General features: G+C 38.1%; 1 protein-coding gene across 1 annotated transcript in view; it reads left to right on the plus strand.

Moving 5' to 3' along the window:
* Positions 1-866: 866 nt before the first annotated feature.
* PHF14 (PHD finger protein 14) overlaps positions 867-22,541 on the plus strand; it is a 159,415-nt gene continuing 137,740 nt past the window's right edge. Inside the window, exons 1-4 of the mRNA XM_088160059.1 lie at positions 867-1,182; positions 1,679-1,789; positions 13,831-14,480; positions 18,733-18,877. Coding sequence (XP_088016185.1) covers positions 867-1,182; positions 1,679-1,789; positions 13,831-14,480; positions 18,733-18,877 — 1,222 coding nt within the window. The remainder of the gene's footprint in view (positions 1,183-1,678; positions 1,790-13,830; positions 14,481-18,732; positions 18,878-22,541) is intronic.

Genomic DNA, 22,541 nt, shown 5'->3' on the forward strand with positions numbered 1-22,541 from the left:
TTTAGGATAAGTGGAGGCTGCTCCTTACGAAACCACGAGAGAACCCTGTGTGCGTGTGTCCCAGTGTACTCCCTCCCTTTACTCTAACGAAATTGCAGGACTCCTCTGTCTCCTTTACCGACGCTGGCTTTTAACAGCGTGATTTTCCGCATGACCATAGAACGAGTTTGGCCCTACGTTTATCCATCATTAAACACACATTTTCCAATTTTAAAGCCCTTACAGTCCTTTTGGAAGCTTTCCTGTTTAGCATTATTCTCCATCCTCAAGCTCTTAAAGTCACACCTGTGTGCCAGAGCATTGGTTGTTTTAAACTTTTGTGCCGGTGGCTCATTTTGGTGGTGTGGGGGGAGAGGCAAAGGGAACTCTGGAAAAACTGTGTGTATGGAGGGGCCAGGGACAGTCCTTGCAACCGAGGCAAGGGATTCTTCGTTGGGCAATGCCCAGCATTGTTCTCTTTGCTGTGCATCTCTCACCATTAGGTTTTGTGCTCGTGGGCTCCCAGACTCCTGCGATGTGGTCAAACAGTAATCCCTGGGATTTGTATTGTCACAGCATCACAGAATGGTCGGGGGTTTCAGGGCACATTGAAGGTCACCTGGTTTCAACTAGGAACACCTAGTGGGCTTGGACATCTTCAATTAAATCAGGTTGCTCAGTGCCCCATCCAACCTGGCCTTGAACATCTCTTCCCAATTTTCTTTTTTTGTTTTTTTATTCCTAATGTAGTGGATTGCTGTTCTTTAAAAGTGAAGGAATGAGTTTGACAATGCAACAGAGTCTATGCGAAACTCTGCTCTTCGAGCAGGGGTTAAATGAGAACAGCTTTGTAACGCTTTCTCGTTTCTACACGGGGAAATGGAAAGATGCCGGAGCGGTTTTTAGAGCTGATTTTCACAGGCAGCAATGAGCGGTTTTGCGCTGAGAGTTCGCGGTCAGCGCGGCTCACGGCGGCCCCGCCGCAGTCTCCCCGCAGGCCCCGCACGCCCGCGCCGCTGCCCGGCTTCCCCTCGCCGTGCGCACGCGCCCGGGCGGCGCCTGCGCGGCGGGGCTGGCGGCGGGGCGGGCGCGGGTCTGCATCCGGGTCGCCGCCGTGCCCATTGTCTGGGGAAGGGGCCCGGGGCTCGGCGGCGCTGCACCCGAGGCCCCCTGCCCGCCCGCCGCCCATCCGCGCAGGCTTTAGTAAGTGATCCGCAGCGGTTCTGCCGGCCCTGCCCCGCGGGGGTGCCGCTATGCCCGCGGAGCGCCCCCGCCCCCGGGCGAGCGGGCGCGTCGCCGTCCCTTGGGCGTCCCACGGTCCCGGCTGCGCGTCCTCCCTGCTTCTGGTAGCTGGCGGATCGCGCCCAGGCGCGTCCTCGGGGCATGCTGGCTGCTCCGGGGGCGTCTGGCGGCCGGAGCGCCCGCCCAGCCCTGCCGGGGCTGCGGGCAGCCCGCGGTGCGCGGTGCCGTGCGGCTCCCGGCGCCTGCAGGGAGCACCAGCGCTCCGCCGGGAGCGCGGACCCTGCCCTGCCTCACCTGTGGGAGCGGGTGTCCCCGGGACCCCGCTGCGCTGCATCTCTGGGCTGCGCTCGGGACTGCCCCTGCCTGTCACGCCCGTGCTGCCTCTTAATTTAAATGCCCTTAGCGATGCTGAATTCTCTTTATGCCACCCAGTAACAACACTTTTTTTTCCCTGCAGTGGACCGCAGTTCGAAGAGGAGACAGGTGAAGCCTTTGGCAGCTTCGCTGCTGGAAGCTTTAGATTATGATAGCTCTGATGACAGTGATTTTAAAGTTGGAGATGCTTCAGGTAAATATGCTTTCTCATCTCCTCGGTTCAGAATTATCTCACTTTTGGTTTATAGTTGCTCATTTAATATTATATAAGAGGCAGAATGCTTGTAGTGAGTCTGCTGGGACTTGGAGCCCCTTGAAGGGAGTGACTTGATTGGATAACTGGGAATCAATACTTCACTTGTGATTATTTTTTTATAACAGAAGTCTCATGATTGTGAAACAGGTTTTGGTAGAAACATGTGAGTAGCAAATGTGCAGACTGCCTTAACTGTATTTACTGCTTTTGAGTGCTTCAGTATAGGGATAATTTTGGGACTATTCACTGTATTTAATGTTGAAATAAGAGCAATCTAAAGCCATTTTGTTTTGAACAAGTCTGGATAATAGTTTGTTTTGGACTTAACGAACTTGACTTTTTCTCAATGTTAATTCTACTCGGTGAGTAAGAACCTAAAGCAGAAAGATAATCTGTTCTTGTTCTTATTGTTTTTTACAATAGACAAACTTAAGGTGTCCATTCAGGTAGAAGTATGCAGAAGATTGTGCACATTTCATGTTAGAAAGAAGTCCTTCCTGTAGAGTGTTGTTGCTTTGCAGTCTTTTTTTATGTGCAGATTCCTGTATCTGCAGTGAACATTCACAGGAACTGAACATAGACAAGATGGCCAAAATAAAATTAGTAAATTCAAGTATATTGAAGGAAAGGGAAAGAAGGGATAGGACCACGTTGGTCAATAAACTGCAAATTGGATGTTCTGTGGCATATGCTGGGGAAAATAAACAAGAAGATGCAGGATGTATAAGATGTGAGGGAAACATTATGGCAGCTTATCAAATAGCTTGACTTTGTTATTTCTGCACTGGGGATGCTGGTGCATGTCTTGTGTGAATGTATAGTGCAAAAATATTCCCATTTAAAGGCTTATTCTTTAACATTTGGCAAGTTCCTCTGTATTGATGAACTTAAACATAATAATGCACCCAGAGTTAGGTTTAAGATATGCCCTAATGCTCCTTGTTTGTGGTTTGTTTTGTTTTGGTTGGTTGGTTTTGTTCTTCTCACTGCCTCTTGCCCTAGACTTAGACATATTTCCCTTGGTTGTTCTGGTAGAGCAGGCTGCAGTGGCTTAAGAGAGTAAACATATGTCATCTTACCAATTGCATCTTAAGACTTTTGGGGGCTTGTTTCATCTACTCTTTTAATTGTGTTCTGAGGCTTTTTGCTCCTTTCTTTTGAATAAGGATATAATTTGCCATAAAAGGAAATGATTTTTAATTACCAAAGAAAATCTCCCTATTTTGGAACAGTAATGTAGGCAGGATTTAAGGGAAAATAAGGATTGGAAAAGGAGTATGGGTGATGAACACATAATTTAGAGCAGTATATTAGTTGATCAAAAGACAATCATTTATTAAAAATAAATGTGTGAGAAGACTCATCTGTAATTGCTATCCTTTTTGACTTGTAGGACGCTGTATATACACTAGAGAGGAGTGGTCAGTATTTAGCCTTGAGTGTATTTCAAAGTCAATTTCATTTTGAGGAAGTTGAATGGATTTTACTTTAAATATGCAACACTGAATTGAAACAAGCATGTGAGGAAAAACCCAAGTTCTACTTAAAATGTTTTCTTCTAATGCTGCTTTGTGTTCCTATATCTCACGAAGTGTTGTTGTAGCATTTCTGAATCTATATCTATAATTTGTAGGAGAAATTAATGTTGTTTAATATAACTTAAAATTTTGTAAAAACTCTTTGAAACAAGTGTTTCACAAGCAAGAGAACAAGCAACTGAATTTGACATTTTATTTTTTATTTGAAGATTTTCAGTGTGGAAAAAGAAATTTTTGTGGGTTTGGAGAAGTTGGGGAGTAGAAAGTTACTGCAAATAAGAGTTTCTTACATGTAATAGAAGTTTAAATGAATAGCTGCAGGAAATCTGAAGCAGAACATCTGTACTGGTTTAAAATGAAACTGGTATAACACACTGGTAAATTTGTTTGCGCTTAGTCCATTTCTATTTGGCGGGAAGAAGTAATTAAATAAAGGGACTTTCTTACACACACAGACGTACATATATAGGACTCTTATGAGCAGCCTGTTGCAAATCAGTATTTAGTATTTGCTTGAATTCAAAATGACATTGTATTTTTTGCTTACAAAAGGAAATAAGTGTGTCAGAAGTAAGAACCAATTTGCATTGAGAATGACCATAAATTCTAGTATGGTAATTCCACAGCTCCATGACATATGTTTATGTTTATTTCATTCACAAATGCACATATAGGTGTTTAAAATAACAAAACAAATTTGAAAATTAGGTTAAAATATTATTTAAATATGGAGTTAAAAGAATTCTGAAGTGGTTTTCTCCCTGATAATTGTGTTGTGTCCATATGTGTGAGCTTTAGGATCTCTAGTGATATGTAGTAGTCGATGATACTGTGCAAATATAGGGGGACTGAACCCAGAACACCTAAACTTTTACACACATTCATTTTTCTGCCAGATTACTGGGAATATGCAATGCAGTAGGAATTTGAGAAGTTGCTGTTAAGTGCTTTTAGGAAGCAGCTGGCATTTTTGAATTTTTGTTTTCAGAGTCCTGACACCTTGGTAAATTTTTTCATTAGAAAAAAAGAAAAAAATTTTTGAAACATTATTTGAAATATTTCAAATCACCTGACCTCTATTTCCACCAAAAATCCACAGGCAGCATGGACTTTTACTTACAGTGTAGCTAATTTATTTTCTTTCGGATTTGGGTCATACCACCTGTCAGTTGGCCTTTTCCGCTTAAAAGATCTCAACATTCTGACATTTCTTTAGACAAGTTGATTTTAAAACTGTTACATTCTTGTAAATTTACTTTATGTAAATAGTTTTCAGGCCTCTGGGATTTTCATTATGTTTATACTGAACAAAATAATTTTTAATGGCTTCTCTGTTTCTATTAGTAGTGCTATATTCTAAAATACTGTATTCTTCTGGTTTTTGCAAACATTTTTTAAAAATTGTCCCATGAGAAAGATTGTCATACATAATCTTAATGTGGGATCAATCAAAAAAACTGTCCCTTTGGAGTCAGAGTGTATAAACATGTGACATGAAATGATGGTGCTGTTATATACTCAACTTAAGGCTTTTAATAGTATCTTTCACAATACACATCATTTACTTGAAGGTTTGCTTTGAAGTTAACTAAAGCATGCTTTGAGGAGTCCTTTTGTTCATTTTTTTTTTCTGCAATGGGAGCAGCTGGAGATACACCAGTGTCAGAAATCAGAGTACAGGTGTAGAGTAACTCCCAGCAGGACTCCAAAGCAAGAATTTACCACTTTGCTTCTCTCTCATCGGTGAACTCAGTTTTGTCAGCACATATACTGAAATTGAAATCATGCAGAGGAATGTAGTGGTTCCTGAACAAGAATTGCATGTGAATTTAAGGACTGTTTCGTATCACAGTGTAGCTAAGAAGAAAATAACTGAATGCTGCCTTTGAAGAGCTCAGTCCTGTCACTGCTTCTGTTACTAGTCTTGACTCAAATTTTTACATACATTCTTTTTTTTGTTTTTTGGTGTTGAGTGTGAAGTCTGACTTGCATGTATATTATGTACTGTTCTTGCAGTTGAAGTCTGCAGTAGATCTGTTTAAAACACATAATGATCTACATAAATGCATATATTATCTATTCTTAAAAACTGTGACTTGGTCTAGAAATAAAAAGTTGCAAATATCTTTATGCAACTTGTTTCCTCTCAGCACAATGGAGATTACACTTTTGCTTTCCTATACAGAATATTGTAATATAAAGGAACCTTTGTGAAGGTCAAAATACTGTAGTGTTCAACAGTACTGAAATCTTGATGAAGAAATAAAGGTTGGGTTTTTTAGACTAAACTTAAATGACAGGCAAGAGCAAAGTTGTAAGGTGTTTCAGTAGACAGTGAAGGTAAAAGAAAATATTGACTAATTAATCATTAGTAAATTAGAATGTATTTCCATTTTAATGTGTAGTTCCTGAGACTGGAATTCACAGGGGCTTTTTCTATTTGAGAAAATGGAAAATACAGTATGTTCTTTTGGAGTATCTTCATCCTAGGTAAAACTTTTGTCTGTACAGATGTCTGCCACCCTAAGTAAAACGTTGGAGTCACTGACAAGATTTTCAGCTTCCATTTTCTTTGGAAACACTGGGATTTCTGTTATTCTAGGTGCTCGCTGACAAGCAATTCCTAGGGCACCCAATTTCATCAGTGTTCCAACCTTGTCAGTGAGGCACTTCCTAATGACTCAAGTCAAAATTGACAATCTTTAGTTTTGAGTGGTTTTGCAAACTTGAATAGACATCTGCTGAAATGTCATATGACATAATTATTGCTAGTGTAAAAGTGAGTAAGCTGCTTACTTTGTTCCCTTCCCATAATTTTTTCTATTAAACTAAGTACTTGTTTTCTGAAATGTGTTAACTGTGAATCAGTGGTCAGTTTTGTCTCCTGCTCTGCCCAGTCTCTATCTGCAGTTAATACATATTAGATATTTCTTTTCAAAACATTTGAGAAGAAAATTCTCTCTGTAGAGCTGTAGCGTCTTAATCTATATTGGTTTGGTTTGGTGTATTCTTAATCATGTTATTTTAGACAGTTCAGTTTTTTTAACTGCCAGCACTGCTGATGTTGAATTGCCAGTAGTCTACCAGTGTTTAATCATCATATGGAGCAAAATAACATAGAAAGCCAGGGCATATATTTAACTGGTGTGTTAGATTCTCTTTTTTGGAATTATGTTGTGAGTGAGGTATTAAGCCTTTAGTTTCTGCTTATAGTTTTATTGAACATAGCATAATGGACCTCTCTCTAATAATAAATGTGATCACAATTCTACCAGTTGCACAACTCTCTCTGGCTTTGGTAATTTAAATTTTTTTATTTTTTATATATGACCTAGGTTTTTCTGCCTCTTTTTTTATCCAGTTATAATCCAGTTATTAATATCGTAGCTTTCTAGTTAGTTTAATAATTTCCTTAAGGTATTATGGAGTCTTTGTAATATCTAGATCAGATGTGTAGGAAGTACAGCTGCTTTTGCATGTTCGGTATAGCACATATGGCAAGGATTTTTTGTGGTACTGGAGCTGTTCTTCCATAAGGAAATTTATGGCCAGAGGCTGTTGACAAACATTTTTAGTAGTGCTTTCCATATTTCCCATCCATCATGATGCAGGCACCCTGGGTGAGGGACTGTACATGGTGCTTAACAAGTTGTTTTAGCCGAGATCACTAGGTAATTTCATATAATCACGTCAAAGGCTGGTTGTTTGCTTTGATGGGGGAAGAAAGAGGGTAAAGGACCAATAGATAAGATGGTGGTGGTTGAGTGACATTTAAGCTTACCTGCATCCTGGTTTTTGTGACTGCTCTCAAAAAGAGGGTATTGTAAAGGCCACTGTAGGCTCTTTATCACACGATGGCTAGATTATTATTGAATAATATTATTTAGCAGTGATAACTTGGTAGTTGCTCTCCGTGTTGCATGCTCAGTTTTTCAGTGTTCCAGGATCCTTGGTTGTATTTGTTTTAGGTAGCTTCGAGCACTTTGGAAAGACTCAAACAGATAGGATTTTGTGCCAATAAAAGAATTTTCTAAAATGATTCCAAATGCTTCTTGTCTACTATTCGGAATTTGTTAAGCTTTGTTAGTGGAAGAGGCAAGTCTAAAATTGCGTCCATGATTGCCTTTAACCAGCTTATCCTTTAGAGTTCACTTAAAACAATCAATAAAGCTGTTTTTTAAAGAGCTGCTTATTAAGCTAAATACTGCATTGAAGACCCAGACTGTCTCCTGTCTGAGATTGGCCAGGTATTTTTGTAGTGCAGAACTTCCTCTCTGTATACATGAATTTTCTTAGAATGTTGAAAAAAAAAATTAAATTGTGGGGTGTCAGTATTTAAAATTGTTTGTAAAATACTCCTGCAAAAATCCCTGGAAGGATTTTTTTTGTTGTTGACTCATGCAATGATTTCAGTAGGTTACTGTGAAGTCTTGTGCATCATACGTATTATCCAAGACTCCACAGCTGAGTGGAGTGTTTATTTATTGCACATTTTTTTGTATGTTAATTGTGTAGCATAATGTTCTGTTCTTTTCAGAATTATCCTCTTTAGTTTGAGTGCCACCTGCTGTTGTGCTTAGTAGAGCTAAAGATACAAGGTGTAGAGAAATAAATGATGTCTTTCTCCCAACTGTTATCTCTCATATTTGTCCTCAATGGAACTCTGTATTCTTCACTATTTGGTGGTGTATCTGGCCCCATCTTTCACTTAGAGTAGCTTTACTTCTTTCCTATAGGGAATGACATGATATGGTTGCCAATTTGAAAGAGCCATTCTTTAAGCATTTCTTTCAAGGAGAAAATTGTATACTGCAGCCTCTTCCTCAGTAAAAGTGCACTGATAGAAGAAGACCTGCAAAAATTGCTGTTATCACAGAATAGCTCTTTCTAGAAAAGCACCTATCACAGTGGATGCATTCAGATCAAGGAGAGATATCTCTTACTATAGATATCTCTGGTGTGTATATGAATGTATAAAGGAAAGTAGCAAGCAAAATGTGCAGGAAGAAGGCAAACAGAAATTGAAGGAGGGAAGTGAAAGAAAATAGTGTTTATTTCCTCTCTGCTTCAAATTATTGCATTGTTTAGTATTGATGTACAAGAATCAATGTTAGTAAATTGGAATGCTGTTAGAGATCAAGACTAAGATTCTGTCCAAAACAAAATGAAGACTTAAATTGGCAAGAAGTCTTAAGACTATTTCGAAATGCATCAGTACAATTAAAACATCAAAGCAAATGTCTGTCATAGATTTATGGTGGGGAAATAATGAAAGCTAAGTTATAAATTTCAGTTAATTTTAACGTGGCAAAATCTTGCATTACCTTACTTACAGTAAGACAAATATTGCGCATAGGCACTTGGCACCTGTGAAATGAGATACAAAATACATTTTGCTCTGAGCATACATATGGCATTTAATCTGTGATATGTCTGATATGAGAGTATAGCTTTAGGAGTTACTTGTAAAATGTTTGAGAACTGGCAAGTATCATAGAATTTTAGAATTTTTTAGTCTGGAAAAGACCTTTTAAAGTAGAGTCCAACTGTTATTCTAGCACTGCCGAGCCCACCACTAAATCGTGTCTTTAAGTGCCACATCTAGAGATCTTTTAAATATCTCCAGGGGCAATGACTCAGCTACTTCACTACTTCCCCGAGGCTCAACCTTTTCTGTGAAGTTTTTCCTAATAACCAACCTAATCCACCCCGTTGCAACTTGAAGCTGTTTCTTCTTGTTGGATCATTTGTTATATGGGAGGAGAGACTGACCTACCTCTTGCTACAGGTTCCTTTCAGGCAGTTGAAGAGAGTGGTAAGGTCTTTCCTGAGCCTCCTTTTCTCCAGGCTTCTGCTCCAGACCTTTCACCAGCTCCATTGTCCTTCTCTGGACACCCTCCAGCACATCAGAGTCTTTCTTGAAGTGAGAAGCTCAGAACTGGACACAGGATTTGAGGTGTGGCCTCACCAGTGCCAAATACAGGGGGGCAATCACTGCCCCGGTCCTGCTGGCCGCACTATTTCTGGTACAGGTTAGGATGCCACTGGCTTTCTTGGCCTGGGTACCTACTGGGTCTTGTTCAGCCAAACCAGCACTCCCCACCCTTTACTTCTGGGCAGCTTTCCAACCCCTCTGCCCCCAGTCTGTAGTGCTGCACCATCTTGATGGCATTCAAGATGGTCTGCTCCATGACCTTCCAAGGTCAGGCTGGCTGACCCTTCTTGCAGATGGGTATCACTTTTTTTTTTTTAACTTCTAATCATCTGGGACCTCCCTGTTTAGCCAAGATTGCTGGTAAATGATTTAATGTCGCTCATTTGGGCCCACAGACCTGTGTCTGTCTAAGATATGTATCAGATCACTGACCATTTCCCCTTGGATTATGGGTGCTTCATTGTGCTCACTGTGTCTTTCTTCTAGTTTAGGGGGATGGATACCCAGAGAACAATGGATCTTGCGGTTGAAGACTGAGGCAAAGAAGGCATTAAGTACCTCAGCCTTTTCCTCATCCTTTGGCGCTGTTTCCTTCCTCCATTCAGTAAAGGGTGGAGATTGTCTTTAGCCTTCCTTTTGTTTTATTCCTTCTGTTTCCTTCCTTTTGTTTTACTTTTATTTATTTTTGTATCATTTATATATAAATAAGTATATTTATTGTTTATTTTATTTATTATTCCTTTTGTTGATACTGTATTTATTATCTTTTATGGCAGTAGTCAGATTAAGTTCTAGCTGGTCTTTGGCCCTTCTAATTTTCTCCCTGCAAAAAAATTTCTCCCTCACTTCATTCCTGTAGTCCTCTCGAGTTGCTTGCCCCTTCTTCCAAAAGCCTTAAATTCTCCTTGTTCTTCTGAGTTCAAGTCAAAGCTCCCAGCTCTGTTCAGGCAGATCAGTCTTTCTCACTGCTGGCTTGCCTTTCAGCACATAGGGTTGGCCTGATCTTGTGGTTTTATGATTTCCTTGAAGAATGTCTAGCCTTCCTGGACTGCCTCCCAAGAGGCTCTGCTGACCAAGCCTCTCAACAGGGCATCATCTCTCTGAAAGTCCAGGATAGAAGTTCTGCTGACTCCCTTGCTTGCTTCTCTGAGAATTGAAAATTATTTCAAGTTTGCTCTGCCCAAAACACTCTCCAGTCATCATATCACCCACAAGTCCTTCTCTGATCACAAATAACAGGTCCTGTGGGGAGTCTTCACTGGAAGGCTCCCTCATTGTCTGTGTCAAGCACTTAGCTTTCACATGCTCCAGGAACATTCTGGACCAGTTCCTCTCTGCTGTATTGGTTTTCAGCAGACATCTGGTAAGTTGAAGTCCACTGAGTATGAGGGGTAGTGGTTGTGAGACCTCTCCCAACTGCTTATGGACTATTTCACTTTCCTCTTCATCCTGGTTGGGTGGTCTTTGACAGACTCACCAGTATTGCCTTGATGGACTTTCCCCTGAGTCTTACCCTTAAACAGCCATATGGTCATTACACTCTAGACAATCAAAACACTCCCTAACATATGGGGCTACCCCACCACCTCTCCTTCCTTGCCTGTTTCTTCTGAAGAACTTACAGTCATCCAGTGCAGCACTCTGGCTGTCCATGTCTGCATGAGTGGCAGCTATGTCATAGTTTCACTGCTGCTCAGTGGCTTTCCGCTCCTCCTGTTTGCTGCTTGTGTTGTATACATTGGTGTAGAGGCACTTTGGCTGGACTATTGATCTCACCAGCGTTTTGGGGGAGCAAGCCCTAAGTCTTGCCATAACCATTTTCAGTCATGTCCGTGTTTTCTAACACATAATAACTCTTGTGTCTTTACTGCTGCATGGATCTCCATTCCCTACCTCCACTGAGGCAACAGACCAAAGGACCTTTCTAGCATGTTGTCCCCCAAACAGTGGTGTGCTACCCCCAGGCATATCTCTAGGAAACCTGGGTTTATTCCTTTCCCCCTTCAAATCTAGTTTACTCTTTCAGTGAGCCCTGCTAACTCCTATGCAAAGATCGTTTCTCCCCTCCTTTTATCTGGTGGGCCCTGTCTGTTGCCAGCAGGCCTGGTATCCTATGAACTAACTCATGATTAAAAAAACCTTTAAAGGTAATTTGAATTAACCCTCTGTCTTGGTCAGAAACTTCTTTCACTAGACCAGATTGTTTAAAGCCTCATCCCACTCGGCCTTGAATATTTTCAGTGATGGGGCACCTACAAGTTCCCTGGACAACCTGTTCCAGTGTCTCACCATGCTCATTGAAAAGTTTCTTGTGTCCAATCTAAACCCTGTCCTCTTTCAGTTAAAACTGGTTCCCCTTTTTCTGTCACCACAGGCCTTGGTAAAAAATTTCCCTTACAAGCTCTGTTTTCCCTGGAGCCTTCTCTTCTCCAAGCTGAACCACCCCAACTCTTTGAGCCTGTCTTCATGAGCCTTCTCACCATTTTTGTGGTCTTTCTGGTACTCTCTCTTAACAAGGAAAGGCTGAGATAACTAGGCCTGTTCATCCTTACGAAGAGATGACTGAGAGGGGACCTTATCCATGTCTATCAGTATCTGAAAGGAGGGTGTTGAGGATGGACCAGGCTCTTTCCAGTGCCAAGCAATAGGACAAGAAGCAATGGGCAGAAACTGATGCACAGGAAGTTCCACTTGCATACAAGGAAAAACTTCTTTACTGTGCAGTTGACCGAGCACTGGGGCAGATTGTCCAGAGATGTTGTGCAGTCTTTCCCACTGGAGATATTCAAGATCTGTCTGGATGCAATCCTGGGCAGTGTGCTCTGGGGCGACCCACTGTGGTCCTTTCCAGCCTTACCCATCGTGTGATTTTGTAGCCAAACAAATTATTATAACTGGAAAACAATTATTTTTGATTGCATATTAGTTAATACCGGTTTTATTTCTTGTGTATGCCTGACTCATGTTCTACTCTTTCAAAACTTCAGATAATTATCTTGCACTTTGATGACTACAATTAAGGCTAGTAGGTGTGGAGAAATTACTAGATTATGTTTTTCTCAAAGACTGTAAAAAAAACCCTTGTGTTTTTTCTGGATCTCTAAATATTAGAACATATGTAGGAAACTTTTAGTTTCTATTAGCTTGTAAGGGGATGGATAGCTTTGTCCTAATCAGTAATAGTAGCACTTACAGAATTTTTTGTCAATAGATAATAATAATCTCCTCACTGAATGCTTCCACATGCAGGCATATGCAGAAGAAGGCAAACCTGACCATTATATTGAAGTAACAACTGTCTAATCATTGGCAATGTTCTTTGGGGTGGAAAAAATGCCGCATGAAATGACACACTGTGCACACCTACCTCAGTGTCTGTTTATTTGGATTTATACAGAGCTGAGTGTGCAGAGAAATTCTCTGTGTAAGGTGATACTGAGTGATGGAGATTTCTGGGTTGTAACTAAAGCAATTAAGATGTGAGTTTTTTTTCAATTTGTGAGCATCAACATGTTGCATCTTTGCGTCTATGACAGTGGATCAAGAACTTGGTGATGGCTTTGAGCAAACTGAAAACTGTAGCCACTTCCTAACTGAACTCTGCATTGGATCAAGAAACTGTATTTTCTTTTTAAAATTTAAAAAAAATATTTTCTGAATTTTCCTTCATTAAAACTGTGCTAGGAATGAAAAGCAGTAGGTGCATATAAGATAAGAGATAGCAAGGTCGATGCTGTTCATAAAGCTTAACAAGTTCACCCGTCTTTTTTCAATATTTTTTACATGTACTTTATAGTAAAGATGTCTATTTTTTAGTATAAAAATCTTAAGTATTTTCTGTTGCTCATGTTGGCATGTGTTAATTAATGAAATAGTGAGTACACACAGAACAGTAGCCTATGAGTAGTGTAAGGTTAATGCATTGTAGTACAACTGCAGTGCTGAATGAGGCATAGTTTATGTAGAGTTAATAAGTGAACTAACATTGGAAATTAAAAGAGCCCTCAAACCCAGAAAAACAAAGATGTATTAAAAATGAAGGTGTGGGATAATCCATATTATGATTAGAACTAGTTATGTAAACTCTTCATTTTGTGATTTCAAACCTCTTCTATTGGATAGCTGTTTTATTTTGAAGATGTAGAAAACACCTCCAGAAACTAAAAACTGGAATGCTCTTTCTTAAAGATGGGACTTCACATGGAAATTACTCTGTGCTACTGCTTTTTGTTAATATGAGCTGCAGTTCAAAGGAACATATAATGCTCATTTAGTAAGTTCTACCATCTTTTTTTTTTGGCATCTTAAAATGCAGTCATATTTAACAGATTCTCAACATAGCGCTCGAAATAGCAATATTTGGACACCATCTGAAAAAATAGGTGGAATACCTTATGAGGGAGGAACATGCATCATTCTTTTGTTTAACAACTTGCTTCAAGAGATTTTATTTTTGGGGGTACATTTGTGTCGGAATTTTTTTTAAATTTTCATATGCTCAACAGATTCTGAAGGAAGTGGTCATGGGAGTGAAGATGCATCTAAGGACAGTGGTGAAGGTTCCTGCACTGAATCAGAAGAAAATATCTTGGAGGAGGAACAGGCAGAAGAGAAAGTAGAAGAGCAACAGCCCAAAACCTCCACTGAAGAAGAAGTGCCAACAGCAGACAAAGAGGTAATTAAAACTGAAAAGAAAGAGCAGGAAGATGAAGAAGAAAAGCCAAAAAAGAAGAAAGAGAAGGAGAAAGCAGCTGAACCTGATGCTGTGGCTGATGAGCAAACAAATGAACCAAAAAAATGGAATTTGCGCAGGAACCGACCTCTGCTGGATTTTGTATCGATGGAAGAACTAAATGATATGGATGACTACGACAGTGAAGATGACAATGACTGGCGGCCTACTGCTGAGAAAAGAAAAGGAAAGAATGCACTGAAAAAAGAGGGGAGTGATGGAGATAATGAAGATGATGAAGATGACGGGAGTGGAAGCGATGAGGATGACAATGATGAGGAAGGTAATGAAGAGGATAATAGCAGCACGGCTAGCGATGGAGGATCCAAGAAGAAGAAGAGCAAAGTTCTTAACAGGAATAATGCAGATGATGAGGAATTGACAAATGATAGCCTGGCTCTTTCACAAAGCAAGAGTAATGAGGTAGTGCAACCAACTTTCTATAATGTATCTGTTGACAAATGGAAACTACTCCCTAGTAGCTATTCTGTTAATATTAAAAGTTAAACTGATTGGCTGGACTTGTGTTCACACAATAGTAAGTGAATAATAAGTGAAGCAGGAAAAATTATGCTAAATAGGCACTGCATATTAAATAACCTTGCTTGGACCATTTGACCAATCTAATGCCACTAAAGTCAATAGTAGGACTTCCCTTGTCTTTGCAGAGATTGGATTAGTATTAAAACTAGGAGGTCCAGTATGCAAACCACCATATGTTAGTGAGACTTCCGTTTTAGTGTAAATGTTGTATATCTGTAATATTATGAAAGTTAAAAGCATCTGTGACATAATCATAAAATAGATGAATGAGGCGTTATTCTTTGCCCTTCTTGGTGACAAACATCAAAGTCTGAACAAAGTTCACTTATAGAAGAATTTTAAGTAAAAGAACATGCACACTAGGTTTGAAATCAAATAGAATAATTATGATAATTTATGTTGGATTTGCTTATAATAGTCATAAATGAATTAATTTCTTACCATACTAAAAGAATTTGGGTACTATGATTATTATATTAAATATATTTTGATTGCAGAACATGAATATTATATATATAAATGTTTAATAAAGTAACCTCTTTTTCCCTGTGCACAGTTACAGTTGCCTTGAAAATTACGCCTGTTACAGGTTGTCACTGTGGCTGACTTCATGTTCTGCAATAGCAAAAGTCTGAACAAAATACAATAATTGCTATAAAATCTATATTCAGTTTTCAGGATATAATCACAATGTCAACATAACGTTTGAGAAATGGTAGTGATATGACATTATTTAAAGTTCTACTGTTCCCTTTAAACTTTGTTTAATTGTGTAAAATGACAGGGAACTAAACAGTATTTGAATTTGGTCCATTTAGATACTTCAATAGGTATCATATATGTATTTATATTTATATATTATTGCAAGTGAGTTAGTGTTAAAAGTGCAAGTGTTAAAATATTGTGCTATTTTAACTACTAGTAATAATTGGGACTGAAAAAAAACCTGTGATTTGTTTGGGTTTTTTTCTTTTTTAACTTTTTGCATAGGCATCTTCTTTCCTTGTCAGACTCTGTGATTCTAGTATTATTATCTGCATTTTCTCGGCTCAGAAGCTGAAAGTGCTCTTGCTCTACCAATACTAATGATCAGAACTTGAAACAGAGAGAGGCAGTTTTCTTTCTGAGTTGCTTCCTGACTGGAGATGTGCAATTGCATTCTTAGTAGTATATTCTTCAGTTTAATTTCCATTGACTTGGAAAAACAGACCTCTTTCAGAAACCCAGAGCTGTCTCTGATGTATCTTCTTTGAAGCTTCTTAATATGCATAGATATCATATTCTATTCTTGCCTTATATTTAGAACAGTGATCAGAACATAAAATCAAAATTCAAAAATTTGAAGTTAAAATTATAATTTTTGTAACTGATCATTTATTACATGTAAAGTGCTTTACTGTTTATGACTAGGTCTTTATCAAGAAGTTTTGCTAAAGTGAGTATCTATAGACTGAATTACAGACTGTAATTTTCAGATTTCTGATACTCAAGATACTATATTGTAACAGTATACTGTCCACAGTTACTCTTTTCTCTTTTTTAATAATTTAAAATATTGTAAAAAAAATATATTGTCTAGCTGACACATCTAGCAAAATCTCATCACACAGAAAGTGAGTTCTTAGAAAACTGAGTTCCTAGATGTTGAAATCCATAATAAATTTGGGAACGAATGTCCAGGTAATTAGTTCTGAACATACTGTAGTATCCTTTATAGGCATTCTTTCTTTCCTTCTTTCTTTCCTTTGCTTATTTTTGTAGGATGGAAACTGGGAAAGGTGTTGGGGAGGGGTCGTTTGGTTCTTACTTCCCTGTAATTTTTATTTGTTAACATTTTACAAAAATATTTTAAGTTCTGCATATACGTTATTTTAACATGTGCTGTAATTAAATAGTATGTGCTTATCTATTGTATTATGCAGAGAATACAAACTTAGCTTATTTCTTGAGGTCAAGCATCATTAGTAGGTAAATGATGCTTTTCTGTTTTTATAATTATTACCACTTTATAGGACTCTTCTATTCTCAGTGAGGTGGTTATTGTATTTTTAATTTTTTTTCTCTTTAAAGTTTAAAGTCTATGGACATATAGCTTGAAACGCTCCCTTTCTTCATTAACACCGCAGAAATGGGAATTACATAGTGATCCAGCTGAAATAGTTTCTCTCACTTGTGTAGAGAGCAGGACTTGTTCAGGAGTTGCAGCAGTTACTGTTATATGTAAAAGTTTCCATGTTTTGGATGAGTCTCTCAGGTGCTTACATAGATTAAAAGCAGAGGAGAGCAGCATGCTTTCCAGATCATTCCCTCTCCGTGCCTACATACAAAAATAAGCTGCTCATCTGCTTTGTTTTACCTAGTAGCTGTCAACACGAGCTCTTTACATGAGGTGAACCTTAATGATTGGGGATTCTAACATTGAAACAAAAATTTGATGCCCTTTCATCATTACTTTTTTGTTTGGTTTTTTTGGTCCATGTTTGCAAATGTTCTCACTGCCTAGACCGTGTGATTTCAGTGTTCTAAAAATGAATTTCTGTTACTTCATTCAAAGTAATACTTTGATATTTTTTTTTTTTTAATTACCAGACCTCAGACTTCTATAACAGTAGAGATTACCACTGTCTTTTAAACTTCTCTTAGTGAAGCCAAGTAACAGTTTAAATCTAAGGTACTGTCAGAAAAAGCTGATCTCTGTAGAATTGTGACATGCATTGGAGAAATCTATGCCATAGCACAGTAAATCTGTCAAAGTTAGGGAGCATCCACTGCCATTTTCCTATCTGTAATGGAAATGGTAAGCTAAACATGAGTACTTTGAGTAATGATGGGCTGCAGTAATGTCCAAGTTTATTGCTTTCCTCAAAATACTTTGTCCTAAAAGGAGAATGTTGGAAGAGAATCTCTGTAAGTCTGAACTCTGTACCAGAGAATCTTCAATTTTTCACAATTAGTTGCCTTCCTGTAAGCAGTGTGACTCTGTGAATGTTCTTTTCTACGTCTACATGAGCTCATGTTCCCTTAGGCATAGTATTGGTGCTGTATTTTATAAATGGGGGGGTGGAATTAGAAAAAGTGTTTGAGAGGGCATCTTTCACCCTAATTTTTTTTTGGATGCCACAGCAGTTTTGGAATATTTTCGCATCTTTGACATTTTGGATGGTACCATTAAACTCTCAGCATCTACTTTGAAACTGTTGCTGCTTCTGTGTACCACAATGGTTATTTTTCTATTGTGTAGTCTGTTTTTCAATTTCTATTTCACTATTGTGCTTATTTTCATACTCTTTTATATGCCTTCGTATTACCAATAAAGGTAGTTCAAGCTCAAATATAAAAATAAATGAATATGTATGGAGGCCATGAAAATGCAGAGAAGACAGTGGCTCTGTCTCACAATGATAATAATAAGAAGACAGTGTTTATTAAGAAAACTAATTTTACATATAACTGTTTTATGAAGCCTTTCTCTGTGCTTTCTTAGAAAAATTCCCCATGAAAACTCACAATCTATTTAAGAGCCATGGTTCATCCTTACTCCTGTATATAATTGGAAGAACATACAATTATAATAAACCATATGATTTTGCACAGATGCACATAAATTTTGCATTAGAACAATGCCATACAGAGTTGATAATTTGTTATATTTTATGTAAGTGAAAACTTGTCAGGCTTATATTAGCTATGTATTCTTGGACTTTTCAGATCCATGTGATTTTTTTTTAAATTTTAAGAAGATGAAGCAACTTTTCTGAATGTTGGAACATTTGAAAGTCACCTTTGGCCTTTTTTAAAACTTTGATTTAAAATTATTTCTTAGGTATTCCATTTTGTAGAATATAAGTGATTCAAAGACATATGTTTCTGTCTTGAGGAAATTGCTCTCCTCTGACCTCTGGATCTTAACAAGTCTATAAGTTGCATTGAGATCCATGTATCATAGCTCTTGTATTCATGGAGGAAGTGTTTGAGCACTTTGACAACAAAGAAGCTTCTAGCCTTTTGAAAATAATGTTCCATGGTTCTTTGATTGTTGTTCAAAAATTGAGCAAATAACAGTTTTTCTGCTTCCTTTAAATAAAATATAAGTTCCTGGTATAATTCATGTGTCTCTGTTTTTCAATATTAGGACTCACTGATCCTTGAGAAGTCTCAAAATTGGAGTTCCCAGAAAATGGACCATATTTTGATTTGTTGTGTTTGTCTTGGAGATAACAGTGAAGATGCTGATGAAATAATCCAGTGTGACAACTGTGGAATAACAGTGCATGAAGGTAATACAACCCTTCATTTTCATTGCAGGAGGAAAACATATGCTTTGCTTTTAATAAAGTTTTAACTTGCTTTCTTCAAACAAAACCTTTCAATGCTGGGGGGTATTTTTATGTAATACTGCATGGATCTTTTTGAGTGGTGTAACACTCATCTTCTACTTGGGCGAAACAAATAAAAGACCTTGTGGGATGGGACATAGTCTACAGATAGTGATACAATGAATGACAGCCTGCAAATATTGGAGCTGTATGCTGCATTTTCAGTTCTTTAGGATATTCTACTAGTATGTTTTGTCTTGCCTATTTCAGTATATGGATTTGATTGCATAATTGGGATATCAGATAATGCGAATAGGAGGCCTTCTAAAAGGAAAAGTTATTTTTGCTGTATCAAAACGGCAGAGGGAAGGGGAAGAAGAAAGATATTGTCCATGGCATTTATTTGTAAGTGAAAACAGCTAGTCTTGAACTGCCTCATGATTTTCACTGACACTTTGAATCAGGGAAATTTTGAAGTTAGAAAATACTCAAGTTGTTGTTGTGCTAATTCCTTCAAAATCTGGACTATGTGTGTGTAATAAATGTAAGCGATCTGATTTTACGGAAATACACCAGAATGATAATTTAGGTAAATGTGTGGAATTTTAAGAGTTTTACATAGAAGATGAGATCTGTATTGTGTGGTGTTGCTCTTTCTGTTGAGGTTGGAAGGTAGGGGAGGTACTAACACAGAGAGGCACACCTCTCTTGTTAAAAAATAAACCTTTTTTTTCTCCATTAATCAAGTTGGGGCTTTTTTCCTCATATCCTGTACTATTTTATGACTTCACCCTTTTTTTTAAAGCTTTCCCAGGAAAATGAAATTAAACTACTTCAGTTATTAAAATAAAAATAAAATTGGCTTTCCTTCTTCAGAAGCACACAACGCATTTATTTAATGTGACTCCCTTAATTTAATTTTTTTGACATTATTTAGGATGTCTTTCTAGGTAGGAAGTGGTTTTATAAATCCCATACTCACATTTCAGTTTTCTCATACAAGATAGAAAACTTTCAAAACAGTGTTTTTCGTACCATTGGGCTGTAGTTCAGTTCTTTGCTTGACATCATTTAGGAAACCAAGGATGGAATTTTTTCCTGTTGTTCACATGCCTTTCATTGTGTGTCCATGTGTACTTTCAATTCTTGAACCTGTTGTGGTCTTTTGAAGAGCTAATCCATACTGTCAATGTTGCTTAGAGAGCAGATTAATTTACCTAATTTCTGACGAGTTGAATCATGCTCCAAGTGCCTTTGAGGGCATTTATCAGATCTTACTGCCTTCTAGAACTGTTAGGCTCCTAATTTATGCATCTTGCAGAATTCCTTCTTCTGTATCCATGAAGTTTTTTGGAAAGTAATGCTCAGAATGTATTTGATTTGAGATGCAGTAACCATCTAAAAGCTAGTTTTATAGAACTGTGATAGTTCATTTTTTTTCCCCTAGCACAGTCCAATATTAACTCACAAGGAACAAAAAAAGTGTCATTTGCTGATAGTTATAAATGCATGCTTGAGAATTCCCCAAACGTGACATCTGGTCAATACATCCAAACTCTAAAGCTGTGGAGCTCCCTGAAAATTCTTCCACTAAGATGTATTTAATGATTGTAATGATTGCTAAAGTGAAGAATGATTGTGATAGAAAAATTAGCCTCTGCCACTTTAGAATGAAATTATGGCAATTTTTTTTTAATTCAAAAGGAGTACTCTAAAAATCCCCAAAAGATCACGTCCTCATTTGACTTAGTTTACTAAATTTCTGTCCCTACAAAAGTAAGATTATAGCTGGCTTTCCTCTAGAGGAAAGTAGTTCCATAGTTCAACAGTCACCTGAATTTTAGTAGCTCAAAATCTGTTTAAATGTAATTGCTACTATTCTTTTTGCAATGCAAAGATTTACAGGCAAAGATTCTCTGTAGTCCCACTGATAGAAAGAGTGCAGTGCGTATGTTTCTTTTGTTGTCATTGCAGCAAAGTAAAATAGATTAATTCAAACTATTTAATTTATTTATCTGTTCTGATAAGTTCTACGGTGTGTACCAGAAAATTGCCTATAGATGTTGGTTAATTTTTCACATTTGTGGTTAAATGTTTCGTTAGCTCTTTGCAGTTCATTTTAATAATGCTTGAAAGTGTATATGAAGAAGTTGTGAAGTTCTGTTTGAATAGGTGAAGTCTTAGAGGAAAATAAGCAAGCTGTGCATGTGAAAATAATTGATGACTGTGATAAAAATGCAAATTTCCGCATCAACAATTTGAAACGGAACAGTTTGGAGTTTTACTTGACACTTTATGTGTATGTTTCATTGCTAGATATGTATGAATATAGTTTCAGTAGAAACGGACATTTATTTTGCTGTGTTTTTCTGTACTTGGATATTTTATAATGATAAGTAAGCCCATTTTAAATCTGAGCTTTTTTCGGGAATTTGTTTAAATAATTGCTTGCAACAAATAAAAATATTGCTGTTGTATTTAAACCCCTGTCAGCCACCAAGCCCAACACAGCTGTTTGCTCACTGGAATTAATTCACTGCATCCTGTGGGCAGGCAGGTGTTCAGCCATCTCCAGGACAGCAGGGCTCCATCACATGTAACGATTACTTGGGAAGACAAATGTCATCACCCTGAACATCCCCCCTTTCCTCCTGCTTCCCTTCCCTGTATACTGAGCATGATGTCACACGGTCTGGAATATTGCTGTGGTCAGTTGGGGTCACCTCTCCTGGCTGTGTCTCCTCCCACCCTCCCATGCACCCCCAACTTCTTTGCTGGTGTGGCAGTAGGGGAAATAGAAGAGGCCTTGGCTCTGTGCACAACCTGCTCAGCAATAACAAAAACATCTCTGCATTATCGTCACTGTATTCAGCACAAATCCAAAACATAGCCATACATTCACCACTGTGAAGAAAATTAATTCCACCCCAGCGGAAAAAGCAGAAAAAAGCAGAAAAGCAGAACAGTTATAAAAATAATTGGAACCTTTGAAGCTGTAGCTTGATCCCGTGGTCTTATATATAGACTTATGTTCAATGTCTTGGAGATTTCTGCATTCCTGCCCAGTGGTTACTGACTCATTATTTACTTTTGAATGCACAAGTAATAGCCTATCATTACAAAGTTGCTGTCAAAACCAAAATGCAATGCAACAGTTACTTTTTGGTCCGGTTTGCCTAATCATTGCACTCAGCTGATTTCCAAAATAAATTGAAATTGTTGAAAAGGTAGTTACTGTCTAATCATATAAACATGGCTTGCAACCTTGAGAATTATTTTTTTAATGTTAATAGAGACAAGGTTTACTCTTAATAGCATTGACTTTGATCTGCACTGTGGAAAAGTATATCCAGATCACAGGCATAGACTGTATTTATAGTCCTTTGTACTCTTATGTGCAGCTGCTCGGTAACTGGAATAGTAAGTTCCAGTAATGAGTGAGTGTGTTTTGTAAACACATTGAAACCCAAGAATTTGTTTTTATTTTTTCAGGTTTCCTTTAGTAGGTAGATTGCTATGGCTGCGGATGTCATGCTGTGTCCAGAAACTTGTTCTAATATTTGAGCTTTTGAGTTTTTCAGAGCACAGTATTGAACGAAGAGTCTCCTATTTGTGAATTGGATAG

This window comes from Sturnus vulgaris, chromosome 1 (assembly GCF_052056855.1).
Source record: "Sturnus vulgaris isolate bStuVul1 chromosome 1, bStuVul1.hap1, whole genome shotgun sequence".
Lineage (NCBI taxonomy): Eukaryota > Metazoa > Chordata > Aves > Passeriformes > Sturnidae > Sturnus > Sturnus vulgaris.